Here is a 22999-nt window from a genome sequence, read left to right as displayed (position 1 = left end):
CTCACTTTTACCACAAATAAGGGTAAGATAATTAGTTTGTCATGACTGGACAATTTGTCACATGTTTTCATGACGGTAAACAGTCATTTATATAGAAAAATTAATTAAGTTAAAGAACATTCTCTTTCTGTGACCCTTCCCTTTAAGAGACTGGGTAAAAAGCTAAAATAAACCATCTGTCAATCTATTTCTTGCAAAATATCTCTCTAAATAGTTAACATACAGCTACGTGTTTGAAGCAAGTATGATAAAATATCTTTTATTTTTTATGCAAATCAAAAATGTGTGTAAAATACTTCTTTTTTTCAAAATTTGGTATATAAAATACTACGAAAACGATTACTTTTCGAATTCCGTCTCTTTACATTTTGCAAGGAACAGAAAGCGGAAATAGTTTTTTAAACACCATTTCAAGTTACACATATAAGGTCCCACACACATTAATAATTCATGGCTGTCTCATTTCATTCATAGAAATGTTAATGAATCTAATTATACGGACTGTTACCTGAAATTTAGTATGTTACTGTGATATTGTTAACTGGAGCAGTGAAGATGATGTGTAATGCATGAATCATGCAACTGCATAAATTACTGACAAATAAACAGTTTATAATTGTATACTATTAAGACAAGTAAACATTTTCTCAAGATATTACTAGTCTCTTCATATTGTAATTTTACAACATTTTTTTTTTTTTTTGCAGAAAATGACAAAATTTCAAAAAGAAAATGTAACTAGTGTCAAAAAATTACTTGGTATTATATTTCTTTTCAATATTATTAATCAGACATTACACTACCAAGGAAAAATTGTACACTTTTAGTAGCATTACCAACAATGTTTCAATCAAGAGAGCTGCTGTATTTACTGATCAGCACAAAGTCAGTTGAATAACTTTAGCCATAAAAACCAGTAGAGATAAAATCTGTTTTACAAGAACATCAAATTCAAGACCTCTGAATGACTTTTGTTACTAAGCACTGATCAAGTTATCATGAATAACATTTTGCTTTATAAGAAGATCAAACTCTTGACCTACTAAGTTCTGTCCTGAACCTCCATCTGTTCATCTCGCTTGCTTGTCTTCACACTATACATTAAAATTGAAAGGTAATGTTTGAAATTGTCTTTAGGTGAAGAAATTGGATGCAGCATATTGGAACACCATCTATGCCTTTTCAGACCAAAGCATCCAGACAACACTCTACCCAATTCTATATACTCCGATATTACATAATGTCTCTTTTATGACACAATTACATCAAAATATGCCAGACAAGCTACAACCAATTATTCAATTATGTATGATCCCCAGATATAGCAATGCTTAAGATTCCAAAAGTTCTGGTGACTGGTGTTCAATGTTTTTCGTATGGGAGCCTGGAAATACGCTTGTATGAAATTCTTCAACAAATGTTACAATGAATGTCTGGACATCTACAATGTTGCATTGCTTGGCAAACAGCTATATTAAAGAACTGTTACTCCACACATTAATTTAAAGCATTTTCCTGACAAATGCTAGAATGTTTGTCAAAGTACAATTATGCAATCTCCCAAACATTTGCTAAAATGTCTGTAAATACAATGCATATTATTGACAAATACTAGAATGTATGTCACTTTGATACATATTATTGGATTACTATTGTTGGTAAAATATTAGAATCTCTGTCAATTGATGCGTATTACTGACAAATACTAGAATGTCTGTCATTTTGATGCATACTGTTGGTAAACTACTAGAATGTCTGTCAATTGATGCATATTGTTGGTAAAATACTAGAATGTCAATTTGATGCATATTGTTGGTAAAATACTAGAATGTCTGTCAATTTAATGCATATTACTGACAAATACTAGAATGTCTGTCACTTTGATACATATTATTGGGTAGGTACTATTGGTAAAATACTAGAATCTTCTCAGGTGAGGTATATTTCTGTGATACAAGCTATCACACCCAAGGATATGATATAGCATTCTTGCTAAATACAATCAAAACTTCATACATTTTGAAATGTTTCCTTAACAAATATAATTATTTCAGACTTTCTTGACAGGTTCTTGGCGAAAAAAGTCATCATTTCAGACACTTATTTCGGTCAATATCACATACTAAGAGCAGCCAATTAAGACTAGGACAACTCCAATTATTTCTATCTGAGAAACAACAAATACAGCGGACATAGGAAAGGCATTGTTTCGTAACCACTGATCAAGCTATACTTGCCAAGAGCTTGTCCAAATGCCAAATAAAACAGAATCCATCAAATTAGCCAGTTTCATTTTATGTTTCTTTAAGGTCAACGTGCAATTGTTTACTAGACATAAAAGCAGTGCAAAAATTGCTATTACTCTCCAACAGACCGGAATGGAACCTATTTATGGAATACCAGATTTACAAGAGATATTATTTCTAACGTTGACATTTACAATGGCCAAGTATTGACTTTTATCAATTACTGGGAAAATGTATCACTCCCGCAAGGAAGAACGTTTTTTTCCATCCTTAATGCAGCCAATAGCTTTATATGTCTGAGAAAAGATGTAATAGAATCAAGAGGAAAATCAACATGACATCAATGTAAACACTCAACACAGACAACTTCCTACGCAAGTCCTCCGCACTGGCAAGTCTATTAAATGTTTTTAACATTTATTTTACATTTACTCCAAGTTGTACTCTTATGTTCTGACAGCCAATTTAGATGTTAGAAATAACACTATACTTGATGACAGCTTCCAGGTTTTATGGCAAAATACATGCACCTAATTTAAGTAAAGGACTTTAGAGACCGTGGTCAAATGTCACGTTTTGCTCTAACTAGGATTCCAGTATGTGACCCTCACACCTAAAATGCCACCAACAAGGTCTATTAATTTTACTTATGAATTTCTAGCTCCTGGTCTAGGTAACAATGACCTATATTATGCTGCTGGTTTAAATATGGTCAAACAAAATGTATTTCTATGTACTAGCTGAGATGTCTCCTACCTGACATACTATGTTGGAAATTTCAAAATCATCAATAATCCTTGTTATCAGTGTACTTGTCGGTCAAAAGTGGATATATCTCAGACAGATTAGATAATATTTATCAAGTTTTTAGTAAATTTCAAATACTAAACTTGTCTGAGTACTTAATGAAGCTAATTCAATTTTGTATAAATTTTAGAAAGGTCACATGCATACAAGTTTTCTTTTATATATTATGTTGATTATCAATTAATCACCAGCTCTTTGTAAAATTATAACATTTATTTTCGAGATGTAATAGTTTAGTTAATAACTGTCAAATCATGAAATTGTGTAGTTTTGTCCAAAACAGCTATTTAATCCTCCATGAATATTAACGACTTCACTGTACCCATTTATGCATAAAATACACATTAGGTGAAATTACAATATGAAAGGTAATATAAATATGTTATTACCTGCATATTTTATCATAATAATTATGTCAAACATGCATAATATTATACTTCTATGTTGCAAATGACCTTGAAGTAATACAGGTAAAAATAAAACTATGAACACATCAATAAGTTGGGATTACATGGGATATGACTTAGGTAGAATGCTTAAAATGCCAATCAAACTAGCTACAATTCTTGCTTTTAAGGACAATTTTTTTTCATAACAGCCTTACCTGGTGACTCTGGGGTCATAGAAATAGGGCTCTTTCTTGGCAGTGAACCCTTGTTTATATCCATACATGCTTCGTTATAAGGGAAATCTCATGAATTTCATCTCCTCCTAAATCCACCCACTTATATCACAGAAACAGCTATAAATAAAGGCACTTTAACACTTCCTTTCCCTACATTTTTCTATGTATTGCTTTTTTCCACGAGAAAAAAAGATCATTGATCAATTAATTATCACTATACTGTCATGTTTTATCCTGCCAATATGGTTATATTTTATTGATTATCAATTGATAAAACACAGTCACACTTCTATACACAATTCTATTTTAACACAGCCTTAAAATGTATTCAAAAGTGTCAATTTTGTATATAAAATCGCTATTTAAGCTTTTAAAATCCTGGTGGCACACACAATTTACAATTTCTACCTTTAACTAAGACCTTATGTTTACCGTATACTGTCTCTTAAAATAAATACTGTCCACTGTACAATTACTCCATGATAATAGCCTTCTATATGTGTCAACTATAAACAAAAGAAAAACAAATATTTGCTATTCGACCTAGTGCACTGCCATATTAAAACCATTAAACCCTATCCTCATGAAATATAAAGCTTTAAGCTATATTTGTACAAAGCAGTACACGTTTATCGTAACTTCTCGTGTAGTGCTGTAATTTCTATACACGGTGTGTGTAGTCGTAGAAAATTCATTCAACCATTATTGATTTGAGCGGCAAGAGGTTTATCACTGTGCGTTAACAGGCCTATTTTCTTGTCAATGACAGTAATACAAGTCCAAATGAGGCAATCGTATAAATACGCACTGTTTCCTTTTTTTTCCTATAAATGTACGAAAACGAAATACAAAGATATAATACTACCTTTTGTAAATATTGGACATGGTTTAAAAATAATTGGGCGTGAAATGACCCTAGGTAAAATTACAATGTTGGTCCTTGTGGTTAACAATAGATAATTTTTATTTACGGAAAGGTTAATGACCTGTAAATCATATCCCTTTTCAATGACATATGTCATTAAAATATTTAAACACATTGTTCAATTACAAATATTTAGCAGACACCTTAATTTAAGGTGACAAATATCTTTTACTTAATCAATTAGCAGAAGGTAGGTACTGGGTATTTTTATCCAACCTTTGTAATAATCTAGGTACGCAGAGAAGAGGGCTTTTAGGAGCATGATATGGTAGGTGCAAAGATCTCTTTAAGTGTTAAGTGTCATAATAAAGTAAGTCCTTGAAAGGGTTGAAGTGTGGGATCACTGGGATGTCACATATATAAAGCAAACATTACAAAGACAAGACTGAACTTATTTTGATGCACTTGTCAATTTATTTCCCATATAAACTACAATACAACTCAAAGAGAAGTAGTAGAATTAGTATGTTTGACAGTTTCATAGCATGGGTTGCTCAAATTAAAGCTAGCCACACAAAACTAAAACTTCATCAGCATTATATACTGTTATTACACAAGGACTTTTAACATTGTTTAGTTTGTACTTATTTCAGACTGGTTCTAAGGTTACAAAACTGATGGAAGACCATTTTCAAAATGTGACTCTGCCATTGGCAAAATGATTGTGCACATAAAACCGGCTGTTTCAGTTTTGAGACAGAACTGGTGTGCACTATTTTTTTTTTACGTCCGACCTGGTGACATCATTCTGCGGTGCACATCAAGTTAACTGACATTTGGTTTAGCAGCAGACGCTTGCAGGAATCACTTGCACAATGCTGGAAGTACCTAGACTTCCTTTCTGGTTCTTGGCAAACTTAGAAATGGTAAAGACTTCCATAACTTTGTTACATAATTGTGTAAATTAAATGCTATTATTTTATTTGAACACAGTATTACTCCTTGTCATGTACAACCTAGGACTTAATTAATAAGTACACAACATGTGCTTCTGTCACAGTCAATGCTGAAAACCAAGACATATTTCTTTATGACTCTTTTGGGTAAAATCCTATAAGTCACAGAGTTTTCTTGATTGACAGGCCTTGTCAGGAATATTTTTCATGACTATTTCGGGAATAACGCCCAATATTTCTGTTGGCAATCACTCTATTGCTGTGTTAAGACTGGAGGTGTATGAATAAAAGACGGATTCAATTGTGGACCACTATCCATGAAGAAAACTTGATTATTATCCAAGATATCAATTACTCAGTACATTTTCAGAATATATTCTTATATTGACCTTGTGATGAAGGATTAAGCAATACACATTCTGTAATGAAGAATTCATACTACAATAGCAGCGCTGAATCTCCTAAAACTCTTAGCAAGATATGACTAAATAACTATTCCCCTAACATTTCTTTTACAAAACTGCAGTACAATGCCACTTGACAAAAATTCTGCCCAACTTTGGTAAAAATCTTCGGTAAAATGCACACTGACTAATTTATGTGATCATTTCTAAACCCCATTGCTTTTTTGTGTTCTTTAGGGAAATAAAAATGTTGTCTAAAATATTTATAAACTTGTATAGCAGTTAGTTTTACTCAGAAAAACCTAACATGAATACCGCCGAGAATTTCACTAGGAAAATGTAGAAGAGATAAACATATCCTGTAGTAGAGATAAATACATCCCAAGGTGGGCTTGTTTTACATTAATTGAGTATTTTTACATTAGTATCCATCAAGATATCAATGTAGAATCAGCCGCTTGTCCTAGTAATTAAATCTCAGCGGCTAAGTAATGGCAATTATTGAATCGATCGGCAAAACCATCATTAGCTAATCATCAGCTGGTATCAAGTAACACAACTAATGTCATTTACAATCCCTGCGCAGGACAAATAATTAAATTATGATGATTCTAGGTTTTCACCATGTTATGAGCATGCTGGCTAGTGTTACAGGCATTGCACGTATACTGTATCAACTGCAACACCATTTCAAGAATGTCCTCACATTAATGATTTTAACCAATACACTGGTACAAAACTAATTTGTTTGTTTTGTTTTTTGGGTTTAATACCATTTTTCAACATTATTTCAGTTAAATAAAGGTGGGCAGTTAACCTAACCAGTGTTCCTGGATTCTGTACCAGTACAAACCTGTTCTCTGCAAGTAACTGCCAACTTCCCTGCATGAATCAGAGGTGGAAGACGATTGATTTCAGACACAATGTCTTTCATCAAATCATCACGGAGGACATATGCCCCGCCTGAGGATCGATCTCACGATCCTGTGATCCATAGATCGGCGCTCTCTCTATTGAGCTAAGCGGGCAGGTTTGAACTAATCTGATCCCTAAATATCTGTGTCAGCACTAAACAGACATACCGGGATGTATTTTCATGCCTTTAGCTCGAGGCTATAAAACCGAATTTGAAGACCATTCTCAAAACCGTATCTGATTTGTTGTTGCCAGTGTGTTTCCAAAATTTGTACCCTTTGACCCAGAAGCTAAAGAAGTATCATGAACTCAAATCAAATCTAACTGAAAAACTGATATTCAAATTTTGACAATCATAAAGCACTTCTTTTGCCACTTGGATGGTACCCTGGGGATGAGGGGAGGGGAAGCTCATCACTCCTTGGATACAAAATAAACCTATTCTCCTCTTTACTGTTACCCAGCTCACTAATCCTCCATGTATCTGAGACAGGCAGAATAATAGATAAATCCATGTAGGGGCAGAAAACTCAATTTATAAATGCACTAAATACATCATAATATACCAACTGAAAACCATTCATGCCCTGAAGAAGTTCTAACAAGAATTCAAGCTTTCTTAAAGACAGAGAACATTCTCTGCTTGGAAACCATAGACAGAAAACTATCAATATTATAATGACATTTCCCTCTTCAAATAATTTGCAAAATCCATTAAATGACTACAGACTTTTACCCTGGAAGCCATACAATTCTCATGTCAAGTGTATTCAAGTATGTAACGATTTTCCTTTTTTCCTGTCCAGAAATTCTATATAGACAAATGAGATGAAAAATCTATCACACAGCTTCACAGTAGGGATAGGGAATTTTACCTTGCATTACTCAAATTAAATGTTGTTTCTATGGAATTTTAATTCACACCAACATAATGATTCCTCACTTCAGCCCAAAAAGTTGGTAAGTGTGAACTAATCCAGTTTCTGCGCCAAGGTGTCATACGGTGGCGCTCCAGTTTCTATTGTGGCAGAACAGCCTTCTCTACCTTCAAGAATAATCTGAGGTATTGGTGATTACCTAGGTAAAGTTTCCCAACATTCTGCAAGCCATTAACTTCCTTAAAAGAAGACTCAAGAGTGGGCTTATGAAGGGCATGTTCAAATAAGTTTTTTGCTAAAGAAAACTATTTTGCGTGCCAAGGCACTTTTAGTATTTAAATATGTTCAGATTCATGAATATTTACATTAAATATGTGTCTTGCAGTACTTCTGTTAGTATGAAAAATTAGTAACGACTACATACTGTGAAGCAATATTTTGGGTATCATATAAATTGAAAGTGTTAAGCATTCACTAGGATTTGTGATATTAAGTACATGTATATTGCCGTATTAGTGAAAGTTTACATGAGTTATGAAAATGTGATTCTTGACTACTATGAATACTGGACCCTATTACTGTGAAACAAGACTTACAAAACTGTCATTTTTGACAATAATGAATCAAGTTCCAGACCTTATTACTGTGAAAGATGACTTACAGAGACATAATTCTTGGCTACAATCAATCGACTTCTGGACCCTATATCTAAGAAACATGACTGAGATAGATGTAATCGTTGACTTAGATGGAACCCGATTTAGATAGATGCAATTTCTGGCTTTAATGAAACATAACTTAGACATATACAATTTTTACTATTATAATGAAACATGACTTAGAAATGAATGCATTTCTTGGCTATAACAAAACATGACTTAGACATATACAATTTTGACTATAATGAAACATGACTTAGAAATGCATTTCTTGGCTATAACGCAACATGACTTAGACATATACAATTTTGACTATAACAAAACATGACTTGGCTATAACAAAACATGACTTAGACATATACAATTTTGACTATAATGAAACATGACTTAGAAATGCATTTCTTGGCTATAAGCAACATGACTTAGTCTATACAATTTTGACTAACAACATGACTAGAATGCATTTGGCTATAAGAACTACATAGACATATAAATTGGCTATAATAAACATGACTTAGATTTATGCAATTTGGCACCATATAATGAAACATGACTAGTAAGAATTTTGCATAATGAAATGACTTAGATTTATAAATGACTAAAATGAAACATGACTTAGATAAATGCAATTCTTGGCTAAAATGTATCATGTACTGGACCTATGACTTCATATTAAATATGTCATATAGTGAAACATGATTTATGAAAAGAATATTTGCAAACATGTGGGTAAGCATTATAAAGCTTCAGAAGATGTAGCAAACAGAAACATATTCTAAAAGCATCTACTTCTATGTATATATTTAAGCAATAACAGAAGAAATACAGTTTAACTCTTCTAAACCATAACACCTGAAAATTGCAAACCCTTAAAAAAGAACAATCATCTTAGTCGTTGTAAGGTCCTTCTTATGTTAAAAAAACAACTGGACACTGAACCTTGCTTTTGGTCCTTTAGTGTTCAGCTTGGAGGAGTTTTTACAACTGAAATGTTTTTGGGACTCTACTTGGGACAAAACAAATACTGAAACTTGTGTATATTTATTCTTAATGAAATTAGTTTTCTTTCACAGGTGAAGCAATACCAAAGACTTACATCAAGAAATTTTTTAGTTTTACAGTTATTACACTAGACTTTTACTCTAGGTAGGTTTATCATCTTTCCTCACTTTAATTATGAAGAGATGTAATAAGTAACTGAAAGTGATGAATGCCCCTGAAGAGGAGTTGAGTGCCCTTGCCCTTGACCCTGGAGGTACAGAACTGATTCTTTATTTTATTGATACATTTAACATACTGCTGCTGTGTACCTTACTCCAAACAAACTCTATATAAAAGTGAATGCTTGTAAAAGAAATATACAAATTCTGCAATAAGTTGCACACTAGAAAGAAAGTGTACATAGTTAGCACACTAAAAAGCCACAAAAAAAACACTACAAAGCATGAGTGATACACTGCTCTACGTAGTGTAATTTATATATCATACTTGGGCATATCTTGAAGAATCTCGTCTTCGGTAAGCGGCATTTCATGTGCCGGCAGTCTGTAATACAACAGCATACATAGAAAACACTATACAATGTATACTACTATACAACAGTTTATCATGCAAAACAATATTTCATCTAGAGAGAATCTATACAAGTAAAGTAGAAATCAATACCATACTCAGTTGAAAATTGAAAAAAAAAATCAAGTTTATAAGAGAATTAACAGTTAAAACAATATACCAGAGAAAGGTTGATAAGATAAAAATACCTTATTAACAAGAGCTGTCTCCATAGGATGACATATGCCCCCGATGGCACTTTGAATGAGTAGTTATGGCCGATGTTAGAGTTTAGGACCTTTGACCTACGGAGCTGGGTCTTGCGCGCGACATGTCGTCTTACTGTGCCACACATTCATGCGTAGTTATTTTAAAATCCATGCATGAATGACAAAGATATGGACCGGACACGCCCATCAATGCACTATCATGAAAAATGACCTTTAACGTCTAAGTGTGACCTTGACCTTTGAGCTACTGACCTGGGTCTTGCGCGCGACACGTTGTCTTACTGTGGTACACATTCATGCCAAGTTATTTGAAAATCCATCCATGGTTGACAAAGATATGGACCGGACACGCCCATCAATGCACTATCCTTTAATGTCTAAGTGTGACCTTGACCTTTGAGCTACGGACCTGGGTCTTGCGCGCGACACGTCGTCTTACTGTGGTACACATTCATGCCAAGTTATTTGAAAATCCATCCATCGATGACAAAGATATGGACCGGACACGCCCATCAATGCACTATCCTTTAATGTCTAAGTGTGACCTTGACCTTTGAGCTACGGACCTGGGTCTTGCGCGCGACACGTCGTCTTACTGTGGTACACATTCATGCCAAGTTATTTGAAAATCCATCCATCGATGACAAAGATATGGACCGGACACGAAAATTGCGGACAGACTGACAGACTGACAGACCGACAGACCGACAGACGGTTCAAAAACTATATGCCTCCCTTTGGGGGCATAAAAATTGAATTCTTACATATATGTGGCTATTAATGAAAATATTTCCAAAATACAGGTAACTGTGCACAGAAAAGCAGAAAATCAGCATAAAATCTGTCTGTACTGAGGACAGAATCACCAAAGCAATAAGACAAAGACAGAAGCAAAGAAAGACTGTACCGGTTTCTGGACACAGTCACAATAACAGCTTTCAAGTGTTATTTATCAAAATTAAAATATCAGAATTCTATAAAGTCTTTTGACCCAATATTTTTCGATTGCTGCTATTAAATGACAAGAGCATACACATTGCGTGCAGACGAGGGTATACAGTCAAGACTTTAATTAACTACTTCCTAACATGCTTGATCCCAAAATAGCAACATGGAATCAGACGATACAGAACTGCGTAAATTTCAAATGTCTGTCTGATAGCCAGATTTATTGAACCAGAATTGTTTCATTTAACAGTATTGATTGCAAGCATATGTAAGAACTAAATTTACCAATAACAATTTGCAGTGTATTACATAACAGGAAGTCCTTCAGCTTCATAATGGCAGTCAGTTTATCTAAACATGTTTAGGTATACAGACACTAAAAAGGAAAATAGCGCAAAATAAAATATAGCCACATAATGGCGGATTCAAATATTTTTTTGCCCTGTACAGCTATTTTCCTTATTTTCTTTGCAATTTTTTGCTGACAGACATGTGCTTGACAGTTAGGAAGCATTTTCATAATGAAATGATACCTTGACAGACTTTGGCATGAAATCTTAGGTCATACACCACCACCACAATTTGTGGTCTCATTTTAGCTGATCTTGCAGTTTTGGTGTTTGACTTTAAATATTTTTCTTTTCATCAAACATAAATCCCATTTTTTACTGACAAAGGTATAAGTTACAGATATTTATAATTTGTCCTGATGTGTGCAGTATTCATTGGAAATTTGACAAATTTATATAGAATAGAGAAGGCCAGCTATTTAGTGTGTTCGTGCCTTTACAGGTATTTTTAATAATTCTGAATATATCATCCCCGGGGCTTCAGATCCCTCGAATCTCACCTGTGAGTAATTGTTCAGAAGTATTTTAGTTTATTTTTTGGTTGCGTTTTTTCCAGAAAAAAAGAAAACTTCATAATCCTTATTAATGTTATATGACTGGTGTCATGAGAAGTTAAAATAAACTTTGATGTATCTCATTCCTCAAACACTTTCTAACTTAATACAACTTACTGCACAAAAAGTAAATATTGTTACCGGTAATACACAAAGTAATATAACTGAATACAAAACACTATTCCTGCTAATGATAATTAATTATTCAAATTATATAAAAAACAAGAGCACCGCCTTGCGGGTGCTGACGCTCATCTGATTTTTTTTGTATAATAGAAATATTGTCCTACCCATGATTTTCTAAGTCTAAAAAGGGCCATCATTCTTGCAAAAAGCAGGATAGAGTTATGTTTCTTGATGTACAGTGTCCACTTATGATGGTGAAAAACTGTTGCAAGTTTTAAAGCAATAGCTTTGATAGTTTATGAGAAAAGTTGACTTAAACATAATACTCAACCAAGAAAATGATTTTCTAAGTCCAAAAGGGGCAATAATTATTGCAAAAAGCAGGATGGAGTTATGTTGCTTGCTGTACAGGGTCAGCTTATGATGGTGAACAAGTGTTGCAAGTTTCAACGCAATAGCTTTGATAGTTTAAGAGAAAAAGTTGACCTAAACATAAAACTTAACCAAGAAATCTGATATTTTCTAAGAACAAAAGGGGCCATAAATCTTGCAAAAAGCAGGATGGAGTTATGTTTCTTGCTGTACAGGGTCAGCTTATGATGGTGAACAAGTGTTGCAAGTTTTAAAAGCAATAGCTTTGATAGTTTAGGATAAAAGCTGACCTAAACATAAAACTTAACCAAGAAAACTGATTTTCTAAGTCCAAAAGGGGCAATAATTCTTGCAAAAAGCAAGATGGAGTTATGTTTCTTGATGTACAGGGTCTGATTATGATGGTGAACAAGTATTCCAAGTTTCAAAGCAATAGCTTTGATAGTTTAGGAGAAAAGTTGACCTAAACATAAAACTTAACCAAGAAATCTGATATTTTCTAAGTACAAAAGGGGCCATAAATCTTGCAAAAAGCAAGATGGAGTTATGTTTCTTGCTATACAGGGTCAGCTTATGATGGTGAACAAGTATTCCAAGTTTCAAAGCAATAGCTTTGATAGTTTAGGAGAAAAGCTGACCTAAACATAAAACTTAACCAGGCAACGCCGACGCCGACGCCGACGCCGACGCCGACAACCGCTCATGTGATGACAATAACTCATCATTTTTTTTCAAAAAATCAGATGAGCTAAAAATTGTTAGACTGCAAATGAAAACAAAATGGATACATGACATATCAATGTGACCGCTGGAATGCCAACCACAATACCAGGTTTCATCAGGTCACACCACAAGCTGTATAACAGGTGTATAGAATTAGGATGTTTTGAGACAATGTTCACCTCATACATATCCTGTGCTACCAAAAATCATATAACTGACAAATGCAAATAAAAAGAATCTGAATCCCAAGATAAGATACTTTTCAGACTAATCTTAATTCTTTACATATATAGAATTTAAGAGGCAATATTCCAGTGATTATAATCCCAGTTATATCAGCAAAAAAGAATATTTATCAAGACAATTGACTGAAAGCCTAGCCCTGTTGACAACATGAAGGTAATTTCATATTTATCTGATAGGCATTTTCTGGCCATTTAAATTCAGTATTCATTAAAATCAGTCTGCTCATTATCAGCAGTCTTGTCACAGACTAATTCGAATGCTAAACTGCGAACTGTTGTAATTCACCATCACTAAATTTGAAGAACAGCTTACACAAGTTTTCTGTTCAGCCTTTGATGTGTTTTTAGTTATGTTTTTTTTTTTTTTTTATCTAACAATATTTCAGTTAAGTACCTGCAATAATTTTAACTTAAAGCCTTAGAGCTATCACATAGGTTCTGAACTATGTTACTTGTAATATTAGGAAGAAATTCAGCCAATACAGGTGGCCTTTTCCTGGTCAAATGTCTTTATTAGCGGAATGTTAATTAAGGAGTGCTGAAGATGCTGAATGAGAGAATGAAAGAGAGAACAAGTATTAAGTCAGCAACATTTGAGCCGCACCATGAGAAAACCAACATAGTGTGTTTGCGACCAGCATGGATGCAGACCAGCCTGCACATCCCCGCAGTCTGGTCAGGATCCATGCTGTTTGCTTTCAAAGCCTATTGCAATTAGAGAAACCATTAGCGGGAGCGTAGGCTGGTCTGGACTCATGCTGGTCACAAATGCACTATGTTGGTTTTCTCATGGTGTGGCTCATTTTTTTCTCATGTGAAGAAAGGAAACAACTGCGTGCAGTAAAAGACTGACTAGCCTATGTTAGTCTAAAAGCACACTAGAACGAACAGGATTGGGTGTAAATGACCTACTTTGGCATGTCCCGCCTAATTTCTTCAGGTCTCAACAGATCTTGTCTGAAAAGGCAAAATTTCCAATGATGATAATAGTAATGAGCTCATTTGAGCTAAAACTGTTACTAGTATTGAGCTCAAAATACAATACGCAATATCCTGTACAAAAGATAACATAAAAGCTCAAGAATTTACAATAGTTAAGTCTGTAATAATATACATTTATTGAATATTCTGACAGCAAAAGCTCCAAAGCTTAGACTGTTTACAGCCTTTTAAAGCTTTAATTGCCTAATCAATACCTGCATAAACAACCGTGCTAAAACATGCAAGATATACAAAAATACAATGACAAATTTAATGATCCACTGCATGATTTCATGCACTGTGAGGTTACAAGTATTTTTTTTCAGTTGAAGGGAGATAACTATTTCAGCAAACATTTTTGTGCCGTATATGATTATCTTTCTTTTACAGATATAATAACCATGCTTAAATAAGTAAATTGCAATGATGACAATGACGTTGATGATTATTATAGCTATAATGTCTGATATTTCTAATATCTAGTGGAGTACATCATGTTGTTAAGATATAAGTTCAATAATAATAATAACTGTAACTAGAAACCATTTTTAATGCGAGACAGTTTCGTTCATTTACATTTATAATTTATGGTTATACAAAAACTAACCTTTGTCTGAGCTGATGTCTACATGAAAAAATAAAATTAAATTTACTATTAAGCTCAGGTGGCATTTCTACCGTATTAACAGAATACAAAAATTGCTCCGTATGTTTAACTGTCTGGTAGGTATTAATTGCCACTTGATTTCACCTTCTGGCAGGTATAATGACAGAAAAATAAAATTGATATTGCTCTGTTTTTTCACATCAAGATTTATGATTCGATCAAAAATCAAGTTTATTATTTCTTGCAGGAAAAGGAGTTCCAAGTTAGTTTTCTTTTGTGTCATAAGTTGTTGACAAAACTAATTAAAAAAAAACAAGCAAATTCGATGAATTGGAATCCCCCACCAAAAGGGTCAGAGTTGAGGAACGGCAAAAAAATATATCCAGCAAAAAGTTAAGAATGTTACCAAGAAGCAAATAATTTCATTAGTCAAAATCAAATTAAAAGAAAATGAATGGTTTGTTTGGGTGGGGCTGGAGGGGGGTGAGGATACAACAGTTTACATGTTGATTATAAATATTGATAGAAAATGAAAAATGAAAAAAAAAAAATGGGGGTGGGGGGGGGGGGGACCAAGGTAAGGTGGTGACCAGGTGTAGGTACACAACATCACATGTTTATAATAAATGTTCATGGAAAAGAATGAAAGAAGTTTAATGAAATTCTTCCAATGGTTGGTTTGTTATGTACAGATCTGTGGATTTTTAAACAATTAAAGGGCAATAACTATATGGAAAATTGACCAATGGAAAAAAAAACTTGAAGGGCATCGTCGCAGTATCTTGGTTCATGTCGTTTCAAGTTTGATGAAATTCTACTGCTAGTTACTGAGAAATGGCTGCAGACGGACATTTTTCATTAAATCAAGGGCAATAACTCTGACGGATATTGACCTATCAAAAAAAAAACTTGACCGGCATCAGCACAGTATCTTGGTTCAGGTCTATTTCAAATTTGATGAAATTCTACCTGTTAGTTACTGAGAAATGGCTGCAGACGGACATTTTTTATTAAATCAAGGGCAATAACTCTGAGAGAAATTGACCAATCAAAAAAAAAACTTGACGGGCATCATCGCAGTATGTTGGTTCATGTTTATTTCAAGTTTCATGAAATTCTACCAAGTAGTTACTGAGAAATGGCTGCGGACGGACGGGTGGACGGACGGACTGACTGACAACGCCATTTCAATACCCCCCTCCTGATTTCATCGGCGGGGAATAAAAAGTTCTTATATAAGTCTAGTGTCATGTCATCTAATATTTCTTGGACTTATAACCACTGTAGCCTGCAACTACTAATTTCTCATCTAACAAGAGCTGTCTCATGACAGCGTGCTCAACTTTTCTCAGTGCTTGACTCTCAATTAGATCTTTGCCAGTAAAAACTTTATAAAACTTGAGCCAAAAAATTCTGTTAAAAAGGGGCATAACTCTGTCAAAATTCAATCGAGTTATGGGGGTTGTTTCTCCTGGTGTACACTTTGATAGTAAATAACTAATCTAAGTTTCAAGTCAAAAGCTTTGATAGTAACCGAGATATCTGACTTTATCAAAAGCTTTAACCCAAACTTCCATGTTTAAAAGTCACTCATTTCTTTCCATATTTCAAGAAAAATTAATAAAAGCTTTCACAATTTACCTGGTTTCTTCTTCGTGATGTTGAGGTTGCCTTGGTGATGGTGATTGATGAACAGGTGGGACCTGGATAGGGGTGTAGGAAGGCTTCACGGGGATCTCAGGTTTTGCAGCTATCGGAGGTTTGTACACTGGTTCATCTACAAAAAATTTTAAAAAGAAAGAAATATTTTATCTAGCAGGGAAATGAAAATTACATCTATCTGTTCCTTTTGTTAGGTGTTATGCCTCTTTCAACAACATTCAAGTTTATATACAGTGGATATGAAAGGAACTATGTATATATAATGTATCTAATCAAACTAATTATAACACTTTTCGTAGATTTGTTGGGTTTATCGTCACACCGACACAATTTAAATATAGGTCATATGGCGATTTTCCAGCTTTGATGGTGGAATAAAACCCCAGCTGCTGCTCTATACATTATTTCATCACAGGCGGGTACCTTGGTGGAACCAATGTCCTTCTGTAAGCCAGCTGGATGGCTTCCTCACGAAGATTTCAATGCCCCGAGTGAGGCTCAAACCCACATTGATGAGGGGCAAGAGATTTGAAGTCAGCGACCTTAACCACTTGGCCAAAGAGGCCCATTTTTGATGGTAATCATGGGCCGGCACCTTGGTAGAACTGCCAACCTTCCATAAACCAGCTAGATGGACTCCTCACATAAACAAGACTTCATCCCCTTAGAGAGGGTCAGACCCAAATCAAAGACAGGCAAGTGATTTGAAGTCGGTGACATTCTTGTTAAAGGGTCCCTACTAAAATGGAACTGAACCGTGATCAGATCAGCAATTTCTGCAAAGAACATTCAAAGTTTATGTACATATATAGAGAAAAAATGCTCAATGTGTTTCAACAAAGCGGAATATGAAGGAGTTTGGTAGAGATTCACAGAAATGAAAGCTTCACACCCTAAAGTAAAAGAACATCATACTGAGCCGCGCCATGAGAAAACCAACAGTGGGTTTGCGACCAGCGTGGATCCAGACCAGCCTGCGCATCCGCGCAGTCTGGTCAGGATCCATGCTGTTCGCTAACAGTTTCTCCAATTCCAATAGACTTTATAAGCGAACAGCATGGATCCTGACCAGACTGCGCGGATGCGCAGGCTGGTCTGGATCCATGCTGGTCGCAAACCCACTATGTTGGTTTTCTCATGGCACGGCTCAATTATCTGTTTCAAACATCGCCATATTCAAGTGCAAAATGAAACCAAAATTCAAGTACAGTTTCAACTTCACTTACTGGGTGGTGTAGATGGTTCATCATATCTGGATGGAAGAGGTTCAGGTATAAATGAAGGTTTTGCCACAGTCAGTGTCACATGTTCTGAGGTCGCTTTCAATGCAGCTACAGCCTCGTCATGTGTTACGTTCTCCAAATTGTCATCATTTACCTGTAATGTATGAGATTGTTCTGTTAAAAGGATACATTTGCTTCATTTCATTTTGCTATGCGTTTAGTGCCATTTTTTTCAGTATTTTAGTTATGTTACAGCAGGCAGTTTACCTAACCGGTTTCCCTCAATTCCGTACTAGTACTGACCTGTTCTCCACAAGTAACTGCCAACTTCCCCACATGAATCAAAGGTGGAGGACGAATGATTTCAGACACAATGTCTTTTGTCAATGATCACAGATAACATAAGCCTCATCCGGGGATCAAACTCATGGCTCAGTACAAATTTAGATTCTACGGATGATAATTGGCTACAACTGTCAGGGCCGGTGTTCTCTTGTTTAAGGTATTGGACCCGTAATAGAGTATCTCCTTTTTGAAGAGTATTCAATTCCTTCCATAAACCTACTTTGACTGCAATTTTCAGGGGGGCGTAGGTTCGAGCCACACTGGGACCAAAGTTTTTTTTCCCATATTTTCCTTTTTTTCTAGTGAGTTTTTACTTCTTTCAAGACTTATTATGGATGTATTGTACTAAAGTGGAAAATTTTCATTTTATAAGCAATTTCTTGCTGTTAAAAGTGAATTTACCTCTAAGGAGGAGTAGTGTTAGACATCTTTAAAAATACTGAGTTACATGTGGTAAAAGTTCCCTATTTTGCCTTCATTCTTTAGATTACATATTGTGGAAGAAATGCAGGAAGGTTTTACTTCTGACCAAGGTTATTTTTGAATGAAGTGAGCAAATTTCAAAACAGACCCACAAGATTCAACCTTGATTTTTCAATGTTGGAGTTAGAATTATGTCATTAAATCTGTTTACTTGAGGCACCCTAGAAAAAATTATATTTACAGTTTTATTTTGTGTTTTATAATTGTTTAACAATAGTTTGATGTTTCTTTTATCAAAATTAATGCTGTAATGAATTCTCTGCAAATGTTTTAGCTAGTGGCCATCACATTGAAATTTGTCTCTACTTGAGCTTGAGGAAATACCCAAAATTTACAAAAAACAGCACGGTAAAAGTTGTTTAAAATTTGAAACACAGTGCGAAACATGGTCAACTTTAAGAATATACCAAGCAAATGCTATTTTTTAAAATTAGATTTTTATTAAAGTTTTCCAAATCAGAAAATTTATTCATTATTTATTGTAAACAAATAGTAAAATTTACCGAGTTTAAAGCCATAAGACAGCATATAAGGACATTAATTTGGCAATACTTAAGTAACCGAGTTATTTTATTACAATTTATTACAACTTGAATCAATTTCAACAAAGATTTCTCTAACTTGCTATGACTTGCTTATGTATGATTGTTGAATGAGAGAAATAACTTATACTAAGATATATAATAGCTGCATGAAAAACTTCCATCAAATTTTCTGACTCAATTAAAGGCCATTATCTGTATAAAATTCAGCAAGAGTTCTATAACTATAAGTTGAATGACTGGGAACCATTATGTGTGAAGTTTCAGCACAATACAAACAGTTGTTACTGCGTTAGTTACAGGCATTAAAAAATTTTAACCAAATTTTCTTAAGTGGAAAAGGGGCAACAATCTGAATTACATTCAACCCAACCTTTTTAAGCAGGAAAAGGGCCATAAATTTAATTAAGTTAAACCAAATGCTAATTCAGTAGGTCTGATGAGTGGGAAGAATTGTGTGAAATTTCAATCCAACACATACAGTTGTTACTGAGATACAGCCTGATAACTACATGTAAAATTTGAACTGAAGTTTTTTTTAAGTCAAAAAAGGGCCATAAATTTGAATTCCCCTACTATGAAACAGCCTTAAAATCTGTCACAAAGATTATAGGCAACAACTTTTACCACACAGAGCAAATATCATCAGCAATCAGAATTAATCACAAATAAAACCAACAAAGATTATATTACCACAAATATATTCCATTTTCTACTCTTGTTTTTTTCTCTGATAATGGAAATAGCTTGTAGGAATGATCCAAAACAAAGAGATTACCATATTCTACTTCATTCCCTGAAGAGTTTTGTTTAATCTGATTTCTGTCACAACTATTGCCATTTTCTAAATACACTACTTGAGAAGTTTGTTCAGATTAAGTAATTCTAATACATGCAGAATCAAACCTCACAATTACAAAAACAATTTGTTTTTAGCATTAACTTTCTCCTAAGTGTTTTTTTATTCAAGTTTTATACACAAGCTTCTTCTTTTTGTTGAACTAAAACAAATGTCAGACCTAAGGATCATGCTTTATAGGAGAGACCACTGTGGCATCCCGCATTAATACCTGTTTATATGGTGGGCAAAACACGTTTGTACCTCGTTTGTGTATGGGATCGGAATTTTCAATTTTTAATTACTTTTTCGCTCATTAATGGATTTTCAAATTCAAAATGTTTTGGAATACTTCCAATTTTCGTATTATCGTATTCAAACATCTTTTATAAATGAATAACCGTTTTAAATGACATATGATTTTAATAGCGGCGTAGTGATGTTCAAAGCTTTTAGAAAAACACTGTAAGTTAAGCATTCATAATTAATCAATTTTATTTCAAAATAACAATTAAAAGTAATTAATAAATTGCTTGTTTTATAACCTTTCCTTTGATCAAAAAATTATTGATATAATTTGTTTTTTAAGAAAGTTTAGGTCATTAGAAAAACATCTCTGTTTACAAAAAACATAGACGTTCGGCTTCTGCCTACCCGATCATTGTCTTATCAGTTCTAACAAGAGGACCATCATGGTCCTGAATCGTTCATCTGTACCCACATGACCCAGTTTTGAACTGAGTATGACGTCGTTTTTTCTATTATTTGACATAGTGACCTAGTTTTTGAGCTCATGTGACCCAGTTTTGAACTTGACCTAGATATCATCAAGATAAAAATTCTGACCAATTTTCATGAAGATCCATTGAAAAACATGGCCTAGAGAGGTCTCAACGTTTTTCTATTATCTGACCTAATGACCTAGTTTTTGAAGGCACGTGACCAAGTTTTGAGCTTGACCTAGATATCATCAAGGTTAACATTCTCACCAGTTTTCAAGAAGATCTCATGAAAAATATGGCCTCTGGAGAGGTCACAAGGTTTTTCTACTTTTAGACCTACTGACCTAGTTTTTGAACGCATGTGACCCAGTTTCAAACTTGACCTAGATATCATCAAGGTGAACATTCTCACCAATTTTCATAAAGATCCATTGAAAAATATGGCCTCTAGAGAGGTCAAAAGGTTTTTCTATTTTTAGACCTACTGACCTAGTTTTTGACCGCAGTTGACCCAGTTTCGAATTTGAAATAGATATTATCAAGATGAACAATCAGACCAATTTTCATACAGATCCCATGAAAAATATGGCCTCTACAGACGTCACAAGGTTTTTCTATTTTTAGACCTACTGACCTAGATTTTGATCGCAAGTGACCCAGTTTCGAACTCGACCTAGATATCATCAGGGTGAACATTCTGACCAATTTTCATGAAGATCCATTGAAAAATATGGCCTCTAGGGAGGTCACAAGGTTTTTCTTTTTTTAGACTTACTGACCTAGTTTTTGACCGCATGTGACCCAGTTTCGAACTTGACCTAGATATCATCAAGGTGAACATTCTGACCAATTTTCATAAAGATCCCATGAAAAATGTGACCTCTAGAGTGGTCACAAGCAAAAGTTTACGCATGGACAACGCGCGATCACAAAAGCTCACCTTGTCACTTTGTAACAGGTGAGCTAAAAATAGAAAATACAATATATTTGTATACAAACAGGATCTCTCCTATACTTATGACCATCTGTAACTGAGAGCTGACCTCGTTAAAACTGCAAAAGTCTTACACAAATTTTTCACCAAAAACTTAGTTAGCTGTCTTGCCAAGCAGTGTCACTTTCAATCACATTGGTTACAAGCATCTCATCATCCCCTCTCATAAATACCAGGCTATAATTTTGATAAATATGTACTTTAAAATTTTCCATCTTGCTCAGCAGCACCACCTCAAATCATCTTGGTTACAAATATCCCATCATCCCTTTCTAATAAAAACCTGTCACCAACAGCTAGGCAGCCATCTTGCCAAGCAGCACCATCTCAAGTCGTCTTGATTTCAAATATCCCATCATCCCTTTCTAATAAATAAACTTTCACCAACAGCTAGGCAACTATCTTCCTCAGCAGCACCACCTCAAATCACCTTGGTTACAAATATCCCATCAGCCCTTTCTAATAAATACTTACAGCCACAAATCTGTCACCAACAGCTAGGCAGCCATCTTGCTCAGAGCTCCACCTCAAATCATCTTGGTTACAAATATCCCACCATCCCTTTCTAATAAATACTTAAGCTAGAAATCTGTCACTAACAGCTAGGCAGCCATCTTGCTCAGCAGCTCCACCTCAAATCACCCTGGTTACAAATATCCCATCACCCCTTTCTAATAAATACTTATAGCCACAAATTTGTCACCAATAGCTAGGCAGCCATCTTGCTCAGCAGCTCCCCCTCAAATCACCCTGATTACAAATATTCCATCATCCCTTTCTAATAAATAACCTTTCACCAACAGCTAGGCAGCCATCTTCCTCAGCAGCACCACCTCAAATCATCTTGGTTACAAATATCCCATCATCCCTTTCTAATAAATACTTGCAGCCACAAATTTGTCACCAACAGTTAGGCAGCCATCTTGCTCAGCAGCTCCACCTCAAATCACCTTGGTTACAAATATCCCATCATCCCTTTCTAATAAATACTTACAACCACAAATCTGTCACCAACAGCTAGGCAGCCATCTTGCTCAGCAGCTCCACCTCAAATCATCTTGGTTACAAATATCCCATCATCATCTTGCTCAGAGCTCCACTTCAAACCATCTTGGTTACAAATATCCAATCATCCCCTTCTAATAAAT

At 34.6% G+C, this 22999-nt stretch overlaps 1 protein-coding gene across 7 annotated transcripts in view; it reads right to left on the bottom strand.

Annotated features, from left to right (window-relative positions):
- LOC123554341 (disks large homolog 2-like) overlaps window positions 1–22999 on the bottom strand; it is a 179997-nt gene that overhangs the window by 35444 nt on the left and 121554 nt on the right. For 5 of the 7 annotated variants that reach the window (XM_053548156.1, XM_053548159.1, XM_053548160.1 and 2 more), the window contains 4 exons: window positions 17931–18081; window positions 16684–16819; window positions 14367–14411; window positions 9844–9900 (listed from right to left, as the gene is read on the bottom strand). In XM_053548156.1, coding sequence (XP_053404131.1) covers window positions 9844–9900; window positions 14367–14411; window positions 16684–16819; window positions 17931–18081 — 389 coding nt within the window. The remainder of the gene's footprint in view (window positions 1–9843; window positions 9901–14366; window positions 14412–16683; window positions 16820–17930; window positions 18082–22999) is intronic. The other 2 variants (XM_053548157.1, XM_053548158.1) reach the window with 2 other exon arrangements.

The sequence above is a fragment of the Mercenaria mercenaria genome, chromosome 7, assembly GCF_021730395.1.
Source record: "Mercenaria mercenaria strain notata chromosome 7, MADL_Memer_1, whole genome shotgun sequence".
NCBI classification, from domain to species: domain Eukaryota; kingdom Metazoa; phylum Mollusca; class Bivalvia; order Venerida; family Veneridae; genus Mercenaria; species Mercenaria mercenaria.
The sequence above is the reverse complement of the archived record's forward strand: the minus strand, read 5'-3'. Positions and strand labels throughout refer to the sequence as shown.